At 37.8% G+C, this 14,603-nt stretch overlaps 2 protein-coding genes across 2 annotated transcripts; both read right to left on the bottom strand.

The window, feature by feature from the left end:
* Positions 1 to 512: 512 nt before the first annotated feature.
* Positions 513 to 3,197, bottom strand: abhd8b (abhydrolase domain containing 8b). Its single transcript, XM_067387456.1, has 4 exons — positions 2,443 to 3,197; positions 2,184 to 2,354; positions 992 to 1,208; positions 513 to 824 (listed from the first exon to the last, which is right to left on the bottom strand). Exons 1-4 carry the CDS (start codon positions 3,195 to 3,197, stop codon positions 513 to 515), a joined length of 1,455 nt encoding a protein of 484 aa, XP_067243557.1.
* A 2,537-nt stretch (positions 3,198 to 5,734) lies between these two features.
* dda1 (DET1 and DDB1 associated 1) lies at positions 5,735 to 13,504 on the bottom strand. The gene is made up of 5 exons (XM_067387455.1): positions 13,274 to 13,504; positions 10,961 to 11,041; positions 10,755 to 10,806; positions 10,554 to 10,615; positions 5,735 to 6,068 (listed from the first exon to the last, which is right to left on the bottom strand). Exons 1-5 carry the CDS (start codon positions 13,280 to 13,282, stop codon positions 5,958 to 5,960), a joined length of 315 nt encoding a protein of 104 aa, XP_067243556.1. The 5' UTR covers positions 13,283 to 13,504; the 3' UTR covers positions 5,735 to 5,957.
* Between the last annotated feature and the right edge of the window lie 1,099 nt (positions 13,505 to 14,603).

The following is a 14,603-nucleotide window of genomic DNA, read 5'->3' as shown; positions in this document are numbered from 1 at the left end:
TAAAAAAAAAAAGAATATTCTACTGTCTATCACAGACAGGACATCAGCTGATATTAAACGGTAAATAAATCCATCTATTTGCAACAAATGCATCCAAAGCAACAGTATTTCTTTGTGAACTCTGAATATTTAATATTGAGATCATCACTCATGTGATATAAACATCTTTGAGCTGACATTATCATAACACATTTTATCCTATTTAAGCACATAAATCCCATAGTAGACATAAGAATGCAAACCACTCATTTGAGTAAGCTCAAATGAAAAGAAAAAAAAGCATCCTCTAGGGATCTTCATTTCATTCAAAAGCTGGAAATATTCAACCACTGCTCTGGGACAAATGTCCCTCTGAGCTCTTTCTGAGTCTGTTTGCTGCAGTCATACATAGACCAATTGGCGAATATCCAAGGACATCCTACGTTCAGACTGTGCCATTAAATTTGTCCCACATGTAAGAGCAGAGCAAATTTAACACCTTTAAATGGATACCGTAACATTTGGTAGACCAGCTATTTCTTGCCCTTAGATCTGATGTCCACTGAGGCCTCTGTCCCAGTATTGATGGTTTTTGGTGCAGTTGTTGGTCTTATTAAGTCTGGCTGAGATTTGGAGGGTGACTTAGGGGCAGTTTTTGGTCTTGTTGTGTCCTCTGGAGATTTGGTGGTGGTCTTTGTGGGGGCTGCTTCCTGTTTGGGTTTCGAGGCAGTAGCTGGCTGCCACAGGAAGAATTCATGTAAGAGAGTATTAACTACATCAGGGCACTCCATCATGACCATGTGACTTCCATCATCAATGACCTTCAGGAACCCCAGCAAGAGGATCTACAAGAAGGTTAGTAAATGAGTAAAGAGTTATTGATATGTTTTTGCACACCAGCTTATCAAATTAATTACTGCCACTAAAACCCTATTCACAGAATCTCTTTAATTACAGGAGGAAAAAACCTTTATGGATGAGGCCCAAAGCTTGGAACATAAAATCACTGTACCTCTGCCATACGCTGGTCCTCTTGTACTGGTACAAACTTGTCGTACATGCCGTGAACCAGCAGAACAGGCACTGTGATTTCAGCGTGGTAAACCTCATCACCCTCCGGCCAGTACTGTCCACTCATCATGGACCGCAGAACGAAGGAAGACACGTTGAAGGCATTGTTCTCTTTTAGTAGTTTCTTTTCTCTTGTTCCCTGATGGGCAAATCCAGCCCTTTATAAAGAAAAACATTTATTATCAAAAAACATTAAAGGAATTGTTCACTTTCAAATTAAAATTTCCTGATAATTTACTCACCTCCATGTCATCCAAGATGTTCATGTCTTTCTTTCTTCAGTCGAAAAAAAAATTAAGGTTTTTGATGAAAACTTTCCTGTATTTTTCTCCTTATAGTGGACTACAATGGAGCCCAAAGGTTGAAGGTCAAAATTACAGTTTCAGTACAGCTTAAAAGTGTTCTACATGACACCAGATGAGAAATAAGGGTCTTATCTAGAGAAACCATCACTCATTTTTTTAAAAAACAAAACAAATTTTATATATTTTAACCATAAATGCTCATCTTGAACTAGCTCTCTTCTTCTTCTTCTCTATTTGAATTCCGGCAGTGTAGATAATGCTAAGTGTATTACTGCCCTCCACAGGTCAAAGTTTGAACTAAATTGTCCTGTACAATATGCTAGTGCAATTTGTATAACAATTAGTTCAAACTTTGACCTGTGGAGGGCAGTAATACACTTAGCAGCGTCTACACTGCTGGAATTCAAATAGAGAAGAAGAAGAGAGCTAGTTCAAGATGAGCATTAATGGTTAAAACGTATAAAAAAAATTTTGTTTTGTTTTTTTTAGAAAATGAGCGATGGTTTCTCTAGATAATACCCTTATTCCTTGTCTGGAATTGTTTAAAGCCCTTTGAAGCTGCACTGAAACTGTAATTTTGACCTTCAACCGTTTAGGCTCCACTGAAGTCCTCTATATGGAGAAAAAACCTTCATTTCTTTTCGACTGAAGAAAGAAAGACATGAACATCTTGGATGACATGGGGGGTGAGTAAATTATCAGGAAATTTTTATTTGAAAGTGAACTAGTCCTTTAAATGGACAAGGTGGTTGACAAACATAGATACTCATGTTCAAGCTGGCAAAAGGCAAGGCAGGGTCAATATGTCCTGTTGACCATTATTCTTACATGAGGAAACTCCAGGTGAGGCACGGGGACAGGAAATTAAGGACACACGTGGGCAAGTTGAAGACAGAGCAGAGACTGGGCTCGAGTGCTGTGGGACCTCCACCATTAATCATCACAACTTTATGAACTTGTTCCGGATACTCGTGAGCCAGGAAGGTACAAAACGAGACACTGCTCAAAGAAAGAAAACGCTAAAATTAGAGGGAAAATGTATCTGCATTAACCAGGCAAATGAGTACATTTGTGGACCATTTCTCACCCATATGAGTGTCCAACTAAAATATTCCGCCTCTTTGCATATCGCTTGAAGATGATTCTAACGTCCTCAGCCAGAGCATAAAAGGTATAGGCAGCAGGTATCTGAGGGGCTGAACTTGCACCATGGCCGACCAGGTCTGGGGCGATTACCTCGTAACCAAGTTGGGAGAAATAGTCCAGTTGGCTTCCCCAGATATCCAGCGATCCCCCGACTCCATGTATGAAAAACAAGACCACGTCTGGGTGAGTACCTTTGCAGCATGCAATCTTCCGCTCGCAGTCAATCACAATGGAGCGTTTTGGTTTGCGCCGCCTGCGCTGCACTTGCTGCTGCTCCTGCTGTGGTACAGGTTTGGTATCTGTAGCCTGTCCTGCAGCTGACTCTGGTGTGGGCTCAGTATCCTGACCTGCTGCAGGAGCCTCACAGTTGGAAACTTCCATATCCACAGTGCTGTCTCCATTCTGATAGCGGACCAGCTCTGGATGGGTGGCTTCGTTGACGTTCTCAATCAGAAGCTGTCCATTTCGGTACACCGAGATTTTGCGTTTGCAGCTCACACTACCCCCTTCCCCAGTCCCTGGCTCCTCAACCACTGGTCTGTCTGGGATAATATGTCGAACCCTCAAAACCCTTCCTGGTTTCACCTCTACAAATTCAAAACCATCGGTGGGCTCGGATGATTCAATAGGGACCACCACATTTGTAGACTTCCCTGTAAAGCAACAGAATATTCCATCCACAAAGCTGGTGAGCATGGTGAACGCCTGGGGAAATAAGAAGTACACTTGGGTTCTCAAAGAATCAATGTTTTAGTACATGGGCTTCTGCAAAATTCAGTTCGGCGGATCAAGGATCCACACATTCTCGTATATGATTTAACTCCAGTGTGTTGGGTGCAACAAGCTACCCAGTTCCTCTGGCCAAAAAGTGACCCCAGAGCATGATACTACATCCACCATGCTTGATGTTAGAAATTAAGTTGGATGTTGGGTTGTTTTTGCATCAAATACAATACTTTGCTTTCAGGTCTATTATGTACACTTATTCTCACAGGACCATAGAATTTTGCAACCTACTAGCATTTCCACGAATGAGTAAAAAGTTTCATAGGGCAATAATGATTTTATACTTTTTAAGGAATGTAATTGTGAATTATATGGAGTTTGGGTAATTCACTCTGCCCCATTCTCAAAATTCAACCCCACAAATATGTTCCATTTGGATCATTATTGGACAGTACATTTAAAAAAACATAAATACCATCATATTAATCATGGAATTACATTTCACATTCATAGAAAACTAATAGTGCCTGAAAATCTCATTGGAATTAAGTTGTTATGGATTTAGTTTTTTGGCTATAGATTTTATATTTGCACACTGTTCCTCTGTGTGTCTTAGTGCTTTGGTCTGGCCTTTTTCTAAAATCAATAGGTTTTTATTTATATAACAGACATTCAAGTACTCAAATTCATATGGACATAATGAAACATCTTTTCTATGGCTGTCAGACAAAAATCCTTTGTAAATAGCTTAATTTGATGGGAGTGAATGCTATTCGAAAGCGGTGTAATTAGTCGCATCTGCCTTTCCTTTCGTCAAGGCTTTGGCCTAGTAGGTTGCCTCCAATTTAGGTATAAATAAATTTATATTCCTTCACATACTGTACAGTGAAATATCTTACCTGATTACCAATGTTCCCAATACATGAAAAAGCTGGACCGTCGACTCCAGTACCGTCTCTTCCCAGTGTAATGAAATTGAGGGTTGGTAATCTGCTACCCTCAATCCAATAATCTAATCTAAATATAATCTGTCCCGCACAATAAACTTCTTTAAATATTCTTTAACAAATTAATTTGATGTAAAAACAAAAAAACAAACTACTAGAGCAACAACGGGACTGTTTTTCACCTTCATTCACTTCCACATCTACGTGGCAGCATGGTCACTGTAAGAACTCAAGATTAAAGCGGATTACACCTGTTGAGCATATGCTCTCACAGCCTCACTGAAAATGTGCCACTGGCTGTCCAATTTCAAGTATTCAACCATAATCTCTTGCCTTGAATTTATTAGAAATCATCTTGAAATGAAAATTAAACTTGGCTTGACAACATTTTATTTTTAAATTTAATTTTTATTTTGATTCACAAAAAAAAAAAAAAAAATGTTGACCTCAAACACAGAAGTTGGGAAGGCTTCATAAGAACAAGAACATACAAATGCAGGTGTAATTGCAAGAACTCTTTCAGCTAGATTTAGACTCGACATGGGCAGCTCTCTGCACACTTCCCCCCGTAGAGGTTTTAAATATTTCCTTTACCCAAAACATTTTCCTTAATGCATGCATGATTTTTGTTTTATGTTGATGGCTTCAATATAATTGTCTTTTTTAACAAGAACAAACTAAGAAACTTTGCCAGGAAACAGCTTAAAACTGTTGACTTAACCTAACATTATGTCTCCAGACACAGTGAAAACACAGTTTTACGGATGTTGTGGACTCTAAACACTGGCTGAGACTATTAAGCCCCATGTGTAAAGCTTCTACTGTTTATTGTACCACAACCACAGTTCACTGACTCCCTCTGCAGGTTGAGAGGAACTGCTGCATAGATGCACCTTAAATCTCAGAACTCCAACACAACTACAAACCCAGAAAACAAGAGAGACATTATTAATCTCTAACCTGGGAAAATCCTATCATACGCAGAAATGGATCACACAGGGATTAAGTAAATGATCGAGTCAGGCATCTGAAGGCAGGTGATCGATTTATGATTCCAGAGAACTGCTGAAACTAACACAGCACTGAAAGCTTATATGACAACAGGAGGAAGTGAGACATCAACATTTGTAAGTCACCATTTGTATCTCTTCACATCACCAGAAATGTCATCCTCAATCTGTGACAACAGATTAACAGTCCTAACAGTGCATTCATGCACAAGTATGCACCTGCTAGGAAGACTGTTACATTACCAACACGAAACACTACATCTAAATCTGCCAAACGAGGCTGTACATTTCTGAAATTTCCCTTTTTGGACACTTAAGAGAGACCCTGTGTTTTTAGTGCCTGTGGCAAAGTATATCATGAAAGCATAAATCCACAGCTGAGATTACTAGGGTGTTTTTAAACTTAAATTGCTTTAATAGTGTCCCAAAAAAAAAAAAAAAAAAAAAAAAAAAAAATTCAAACACTTCTTCACAGCAGACATTCCTTATTATGTGCTTGTTGAATATCGCAGAACCCGCCTCCCCCCCCCCCCCCTCTCACCCCCAAGCAGTTCAGAGTTCAGCAGAATCTTCAAAGCTGGCAGTGGAAACCCATTGTGCCCCCACACATTCAGAATTGGGCACTGACTGCATCAGGAAGCACTCAGTAAAATAAAAAAGCACACTGTAAGATAAGTGTTCCATTTCCTTCTTTCTGAGATGATATTCCTGTGTGGTGTGCGGGTGTTTGGGCTTGTTGTGTCCGTTCTTGTGCTGTTGGATGGTGGGTTCCTCTATGAGTCCTCGTTCATCTCCTGGCTGTCTGTCCGGGCGATTTTGCGGGGAGGTGCTGGGCTGCCACCCTCCCCTTCTGCTTGCTCCTGCTCTCGCTTTTTAGCTGCATTCTGCATGACAAAAAAAAGCATACGTTTAAATTCATCTTTCTGGTAGCTGCATTTCTCAACAGGGAAGAATATTTTTCCATTCCACTGTGCTGCTTTTTCCATGGATTTTTCCTATTTAAGCATGCACTTGATGGGCATGTTTGAAGGCCCTGATATGCTCATGGTAAAGTACTTTGCTTCACTTAGGGGTGAAAGAAGTTCAAAAAACCTGTTACTGTTAGCAAACATTTCAACTAGTGTTGCCAATTTGGGGATTTTGTCAGACTTTTGTGGGACTTTCTCATTGTTGCTGCGACGAGGAACTATTTTGGCTATATTTAAAGCAAATTAGCATTTTTGTTTGGACAATTAAACTCTGTCACTTGTTGGCCACACCGTGCCGTGATCTCAGGTTCGCTCTCAATCATGCCATGAGCCTGTGTGGTGGATACAGCAGTATGCCAAAAGGCTCTCCAAATATAGAACTGTATGGAGAAAAAAAGTGATCAGAGGGTCTTGTCCAGCAATTAATGATGAATATGGTGAACAGTGGACTGTCTGATTTGCATGCGGCCGCTTCCGGGTGACAGCCAAGTCCGTGCTGTTGAAGGGCGAAAGGCCCAGAGTTACCCCGGAAGCCGATATGGTATGTATGATATTGATTTGGATGATCTGGTAATATGTTTATCAGAGACTGGCAGATAATTATATTGTAAGACAATATTAGACAGATCATACATACGTGTGTGTGTGTGTGTGTGTGTGTGTGTGTGTGTGTGTGTGTGTGTGTGTGTCTATATATATATATATATATATATATATATATATATATATTATATATTATATTATATTATATTATATTATATTATATTATATTATATTATATTATATTATATTATATATATATATATATATACATACATATACATACATATACATACATATACATACATATACATACATATACATACATACATACATACATACATATATAATACATACATACATACATACATACATACATATATATACATACATACATACATACATACATACATATATATATATATATATATATACATACACACACACACACACACACATATACACACACACACATCTGTCAATAGATACATTTTTTTAATTGCAATTAATCACGATTAATCGCACTTGTCGTGAAATTAAGCATACACCATTTAGCTTGTTTAACATGTCCGTTTTGCCATCATTGCCTATATCCATCAAAGTAAACCATCAGATTGAAGTGTGATTTTCACAAAGCTGTTTTTTTCAGCATTTCTCAAGGTAAACTTAGATGTCTTTCCAAAAAAGGGCACCTAAAACCCTGTGGAAAAGGTAACGTTAGGTGACGACAAGGGAGCTTCAGTTGAACAACAGTGAACTGCGGTCAGATGAGATGTTGTCAGGCTATGTCGGTAAAACTAAAAATTAACATGACTGTCCAATCAGCCGTTATACTGTGCTCGTGGCGCGCACTCAAGAATTGCATGCGCAAATGCGCCAGCGCACACTGCATAATTACTTTATTATAGCTGAAGCGCAAAACAAACTACGAACAATGACCGTCGTTGTTCTGTTGTAAGTTAAGTCATGAAATTACCAAACACGCGATTAATGCCGAGTTCAGACTGCACGATTTTCAAAGTAGTCGGGTCACTGTTCTTTTCACACTGCATGACTATCTTGGCCAGCATTCATTCGCTGCTGTGTTCAAACTGCACGATGGATCGGCGACAGAAGGTTTCACACTGCATGACTTTACAATAGGAAGAATCGCCGACAACTCTGTCTGGCATGCAAACTACGTTTCACAACCAAAACACACGCGAGACATGACAAGGAAACAACCCGCACAAGACCAGAGTTCTCACGTGAGACAGGCACAGCATCTCAATCAGCTCCCTAGCTCCCTAGGTAGTGAATCAGTACATAATGAAAGTGAATGTGGCTGATACCCTGATCAGTGCCCTGAACTAGGGAGCTGATTGAGACACACGGTGGGATTATTATTAAAAATAGTAGCCTGCATGAAGCTTGAAATACGAATTGCCTGTGCGCTGATTTGCAGCGAAAACAACATAAAGAAAAGAAGAATATGGAGGAAGAAATGTTTGGGGAGACACGAAGAACAAGGATTGTGTGTTCTGCAATGACAGTTGGAGCTAAATACATAACTTTTCAATGTGCTGCTGTTGCTGATGGTCAAACAAATGTTTGTGCTTTGCTTCGGTTTGATAGAATTGAAATGTTTATGTGTATGAACTGAAGCCACACCTGCTGATATTGTGGTCTATAACTCCTCCCCGAACTCCCCGCTGCTCTGTATCTTGCTCTCTCATTGGCTGTCGGTCATCGCCGATGTAGTTTTCAGTCAGAACGCTTTTCACACAGCAGGATTTTGAACTCGTCTCGACTCGTCGGCGATTCTCTCAGATCGCGTCTTTGCTCATTCACACTGTGTGATTGTCACTCGCGTGAACGAGCTCCGATTTGCCTGTGATTTCGGGCATTTGTCGGCGATTTCTCGGCCCCCGTACCCCCCCAGCAAACACTTTCGGTATGAAACCCTGCGTACGGCCCAGCTTATATTCTATCTAATGAATTATGAGGTAAATGTGCATTTCTCCAAATGTGCGCACTTTTGGACTTAAAGTTTGTATGTAAATGGGACCAAACGCGATTGAATGTTAAGGTTTGTGTCTCGTTATTCTATTAATAACTACTGATTGATTTTGCATTTCTATCAGAAATTAAGAATTATTAGTGTCATTGTAGTGGTGCAAATATCTAAGCTATCTAATACTTCAAATCAGAAGATTTTTTTGTAAAAATGTTTCTGTAACAGCTGCCAAAATAGTATATATCTGTACTAATATATATATATATAGAGAGAGAGAGAGAGAGAGAGATGTATAGATAGTAGTTAACATTTGAAAGCACACACCCTAAGTGCTCACAGCTGCGCATCTCAGGCAGCATTCAAATAATAAAATTAATTTTTCACCTCTCTTTGCGCCTAAATGGACAAATTTGCCGCCATTGCAAGTATCCAGGTAAACATAGCCTGTTATGGTAAGCAGTAGAGAAAGAACGCATGTGTATCATTATTGGGTCCGTGCATTAGTCTTAAAGTGACAGCAACCTAATATTCCTGCAGCTGTCTGTGTTTTAATGTTAACCAAGCTACAAAAGAGAGAGAAAAATCACTCCATGCTCTTCACTGAATAACATTTTTGTAACTTTAATAAGGATTAACCTTTATTTAATCTGTACAGTGAAGATTATATGCAGTTCTATTTTACATTTGATTACTTTATTCAATTTCTGTACCTGAAAACTACTGTTAGACCTACATGAAAAACCTTAAAAGCACTGATTATTTCATTTGTATCTTTGTTCTATTGTATTTATTTATTTATGCTACTGCTTAATTTAATTATTTGTTCTTTTTTTATTAATGACTGTTTTATTGTCTTTAATAATCTTTGAAATTTATGTTAGTAGTTTTAGCTGTGTTATCGAAAATGGAATCGAGAATTGTTCCATTTCACTGGTCTCTAAAATATAGGGTGTCATAACCTTATTTACAATACATAACTATTTTATTCATTTATTACTTTTTTTGTGGAGGGGCAAGTGAAAACTGAATCATTTAATTAATTGAATGGAATCAAAAATCGGAAATTGAGAATCAAAATTAAATCGAGATCTTGTGAATCGGAATCGAATCGGGACATCTAAATCGATACCCAGCCCTATTCATAATGCTTTATCTGTAAATAAGAGTTTTATATGCAATAGCAAGGGGGCGTCGATACTGTTTCCTATGCAATGACGTTAACCAATCGTAACAGTGGCCGTATACTGCCAAGCCTTAAAAGGAGCCGCCCCTTAAAACAGATCATTTCAGACAGGTTCAGAATGAGGGCCAGATGCATGTGCTGTTTAATGCATTTGAGACCTGTTTTCCGTAGTGCATAACTTTCTATATATAATCTTAAGGTTATATACTGTAATTTTAAAAATTCACATATTCCCATTTTGATTCGTCCAGACAGAAAACAGGTCTCTGTTAAACTGTTAGAAGGACAGCCGGCATGCAAACACGCATCAAACAGATGGAGTGCAACAGAATGGGAGTGCAATAATTCTGACTAAAAAATACATTTTGCATTCAAAAGTGGAAGAACTTTTCCACCACTTACAATAGCACCACAAACTGCAGTACAAAGTGTGTTGCAGCTGGTTGCAGATATACTGATAGGCTTTTTATTTAGAGAGAGCCCATAGGTAAACCAAAAAATGTAGGGTGGGACTTGAATTTCTCCATTGGGAATTGATTGGCTGGTTGTGGTTTGCCATTGCTGTGATCTCATGAGTGACAGGTTGTCCTGCCTTTGCGCCAGTAAAGAGAACAGTTATGAAATGAGTCAATTTATCCATCACCATACGGTTGCTTTGTCAGCAGAGCTTGAAAACACTTGCCTTTTTGTCCCACTGTTGATGAAGATAACGCAAAAGGATGTTTGTCTTCTCTGTTACAATGACTGTAAGGAGAGAAAGAACAACTTAAAATTAGGCTTCAGACTGAAACTAAAAGTGTTTTGAGATCAGAAACTTTCATTTTTATTATGCATTGTGGGGCTGTAAAACAGGCCTTCATCCAGAGGCTACACAAGCACTCACTCTGTTCTGAGGGATACTCTCGTGTAGGCAGATATACTGACGGCCTTCTGTTCTGTAAGACACAATAAATGGACTGTTAATGGGATTAAAACAAAACCTGAAAATGTAATTCACAACTGCCGTGTGAAAACGCACACTGAATATTCAGAAAGATGATGATTAACAGCTCAGCCATGAAGAACACTGCAAAGTGAATCAAAGCTTACCGATGCTTTACATACAGAGTCCGCATGAAATCTGCTGAAGTTTGTCTTATTATACACAGGTAGTCCTTTCAGGAAATCTGCCTTCAAAGTATTCAGAGACAAAAAGAGGTTAAAACGCTTACTAGAACATATACCAGAAGTAGGGTTTCAAAGTGGCGGAAAGTTTCCGGTAAATTTCTGGAAACTTTCCACGGGAACTTAACCTGGAATTTTGGAAATATTCCAATTTGGAAACTTAACAGTAATTTATGGGAATTAATTGGAAATTTATATAAATGTATAATATTTATATAAAATGTATCATATAAAAACAAATATAAACATTTTGCTGAAATAACAGTTATTTATTTTTCACATTTACTTAATTCTAATGTAGTAAATATGTAAAAAATATATTTTCATTGCAGCAATTGTTATGTATTATTTATTTCAGTGTCACATGATCCTTCAGAAATCATTCTAATATCTGATTTGATACTGTTATTATCACTGTTGGAAACAGTTGTGCTGCTGAATATAATATTTTGGAACCTGTAACACTTTTTTTCAGGATTCATTGATGAATAAAAAGTTAAAAAGAACAGAATTTATTTAAAATAGAAATCTGTTCTAACACTATCACTTTTTATTAATTTCACACATCCTTGCTGAATAAAAGTATTCATTTCTTTCAAAAAAAAAAAAAAAGAAGAAGACTGACCCCAGCATTTTGAACGGTAGTGTATATAGTTACAAAAGATTTATTTTTTAAATAAATGCTGTTCTTTAACTTTTTATTCATCAAATAATCCTGAAAAAAGTATCACAGGTAATAAAAAAATATTAAGTAGCACAACTGTTTCCAACATTGATAATATTGGAGTATCAAATCAGCATATTAGAATGATTTCTGAAGGATCATGTGACAGTGAAGACTGGAGAAACGATGCTGAAAATTCAGCTTTGCATCACAGATATAAATTATATTTTTATGTATATCAAAATAGAAAACCATTATTTTAAGTTATGTTTCACAATATTACTGTTTTTTTCTGTATTTTTGATCAAATGTGCATGTTATGGAGGAATGCACAGTGTATGCAGTGGGTGTGGCATCAATAGCCCTGCAGTAAGTAGTGTGCTGTGTGAATGTGGAATGTGCAGGGGAAAAATTCAACTGAATTGCATTAAATCTGGTTGTTTGAACCAAAATTATGTTTTTTTTAAACAACATTTAAGTACCCTGTTATAGGCTAACCTGCAATTTTGCAAATTCCCTGTTTATTCCCATATATTCCCGTTAATTCCGATGGAAAGTTTTCAGCTTTGAATATTCCTGGAATTATGCAACCCTAACCAGAAGTGCTAAGTTAATACACTTGATATTGGACAGATTCTCATCTAGAAGGGGGAAACATTTTCCTAGGTGTTCGCTTATTTCTGAGTTCATTTATTGTTAGTTGGCATTAAAGACATGGTTTAGTGAATATAAATGATCTTTTACAACACACATTTTTACTAACAGTTTAGATACAGACACAACTATTGCACAAAAAATAATCCCAGTTGCCCATGAATGTACACTGATTGATCATAATACCCATCAGCCAATGATCTTAATGATTTTAAGTAGTCAGAGAAGCAAGAACAAAAAAATCATGACGTATTTTGCTAACAATCAATAACATGAGAAACCTTAATAGCACTTATATAATACATAAATAATAAATAAATAAAATGCATCTCATTTCCAAACATATGCTGAGAGAGTAAACTCATATCCAGATGGAGGATGATGCATGTCAACCTTTGGGCGTTGCCAGTCTACTCCACTAGATCTGTAGAGGTTATATGCTTGATCTTTTTAATTGAAGTCTTATAAATCATATTTGACCAAAACAACACTAATAAAATAAATATATTCAGGTCGTGACTGAACAAAAGCTTAGGTGAGTCTCGCTCGCGCTTGTCAGCATGCTAATACGAGCTAACACATTAGCATGACATGTGTGAGGTGATTTAAAAGATTAAAATATCAAATCAAGCGATAGCCATAAAATAAAAGTTTTAGTTAGCCTAGTAACAGGATTCAAATATGTTATTTCAGGCTGTTGCTATAAGAAAATTGTACATGAAGTAACGTTAGTCATGAGTGTTCAAAGCGGCCTAGCATGCTAACTCAATCACCAAAGCAGCCAAAACGACTAAAATATCATCTATGTAGTTCAGAATTTAGCCTTTAACATGATATCTCAGCGTCCAGTCCTTTATAATCTCGGTAACTCAGCTGAGACATGAAAATACGAAGTTATTGAGTAGAGTGCAAAAACTTACTTTGTCCATGGTGAAGTCAGTTCAGTTCAGTCCTGTAACGTTAGACGTTTGTGCTCAGACAGGCCTGAACACTGACAGAAATCAGAGTTTTGAACCCGGTACCACTCACTCACCACTGAATACGACACTAATACACAGACCAACACACAGAAATATGCGTGAATACAGCGAGCGACACAAATAAACAGCAGCTAACACAGCTACAACTGAAGGCTACCGACTGACAAGCGACCTCCCCTCTCTCTCTCTCTCTCTCTCTCTCTCTCTCTCTCTCTCTCTCTCTCTCTCTCTCTCTCCCTCTCTCGCAAAAATTCACCATGGTAACCGTGTCCTTCAAAATACCATACTTACTGCTGTTGTTACTATAATAAAACTGTGGTAACCTTCTATTACCGCTATCAAAAAAAAAAATAAATACAAAAAAGTAAATTTTATAAGGTTGTGCAATTTTAATTAGTCCAATAATATACTTATGTTTCTCTTAATTAAAGTCACCTTCGTTCATCTTCGGAACGCAAATTAAGATATTTTAGTTGAAATCCGATGGCTCAGTGAGGCCTCCATAGCCAGCAATGACATTTCATCTCTCAAGATCCATGTACTAAAAACATATTTAAATCAGTTCATGTGAGTACAGTGGTTCAATATTAATATTATAAAGCGACGAGAATATTTTTGGAGCGCCAAAAAAACAAAATAACGACTTATTTGGTGATGGCCGATTTCAAAACACTGCTTCAGGAAGCTTCGGAGCGTTATGAATCTTTTGTGTCGAATCATGATTCAGATTGTGTGTCAAACCCACCGCCAAACTGCTGAAATCACGTGACTTTGGCGCTCCGAATCGCTGATTCGACACACTGATTCATAACGTTCCAAAGCTTCCCGAAGCAGTGTTTTGAAATCGGCCATCACTAAATAAGTTGTTATTTTGGGGTTTTTTGGCGCACCAAAAATATTCTCGTTGCTTTATAATATTAATATTGAACCACTGTAGTCACATGAACTGTTTTAAATATGTTTTTAGTACATTAATGGATCTTGAGAGAGGAAATGTCAAGGCTATGGAGGCCTCACTGAGTCATCAGATTTCAACTAATATATCTTAATTTGCGTTCCGAAGATTAACGAAGGTCTTACGGGTGTGGAACGGCATGAAGGGTGAGTAATTAATGTTATTCACATTTGGATATACCAAAGCCACTGGAAGGCAAGCTTGCAACCTTTAGCCAAAAAAGCGTAATGGCTAATGCTAACACTCCGCCTCCTGCGGTACGCAGAGAAGGAGACCAGAGGCTGTTTTTTGAATGGATGTCAATGGGTGAGAGGC

This window comes from Chanodichthys erythropterus, chromosome 6, assembly GCF_024489055.1.
Source record: "Chanodichthys erythropterus isolate Z2021 chromosome 6, ASM2448905v1, whole genome shotgun sequence".
In the NCBI taxonomy this organism is placed as follows: domain Eukaryota; kingdom Metazoa; phylum Chordata; class Actinopteri; order Cypriniformes; family Xenocyprididae; genus Chanodichthys; species Chanodichthys erythropterus.
The sequence above is the reverse complement of the archived record's forward strand: the minus strand, read 5'-3'. Positions and strand labels throughout refer to the sequence as shown.

Excerpts from the sequence above, each read along its gene's own strand:
- abhd8b (XM_067387456.1), bottom strand. The coding sequence starts at position 3,197 with ATGCTCACCAGCTTTGTGGATGGAATATTCTGTTGCTTTACAGGGAAG. Across the intron at positions 2,355-2,442 it reads TTAGTTGGACACTCATATGG|TGTCTCGTTTTGTACCTTCC; the intron begins GTGAGAAATGGT and ends TTCTTTGAGCAG. Across the intron at positions 825-991 it reads AGGACCAGCGTATGGCAGAG|ATCCTCTTGCTGGGGTTCCT; the intron begins GTACAGTGATTT and ends ACCTTCTTGTAG.
- dda1 (XM_067387455.1), bottom strand. Across the intron at positions 10,616-10,754 it reads AGAGTATCCCTCAGAACAGA|TCATTGTAACAGAGAAGACA; the intron begins GTGAGTGCTTGT and ends CTCTCCTTACAG. Across the intron at positions 6,069-10,553 it reads ATCAACAGTGGGACAAAAAG|AATGCAGCTAAAAAGCGAGA; the intron begins GCAAGTGTTTTC and ends TTTGTCATGCAG.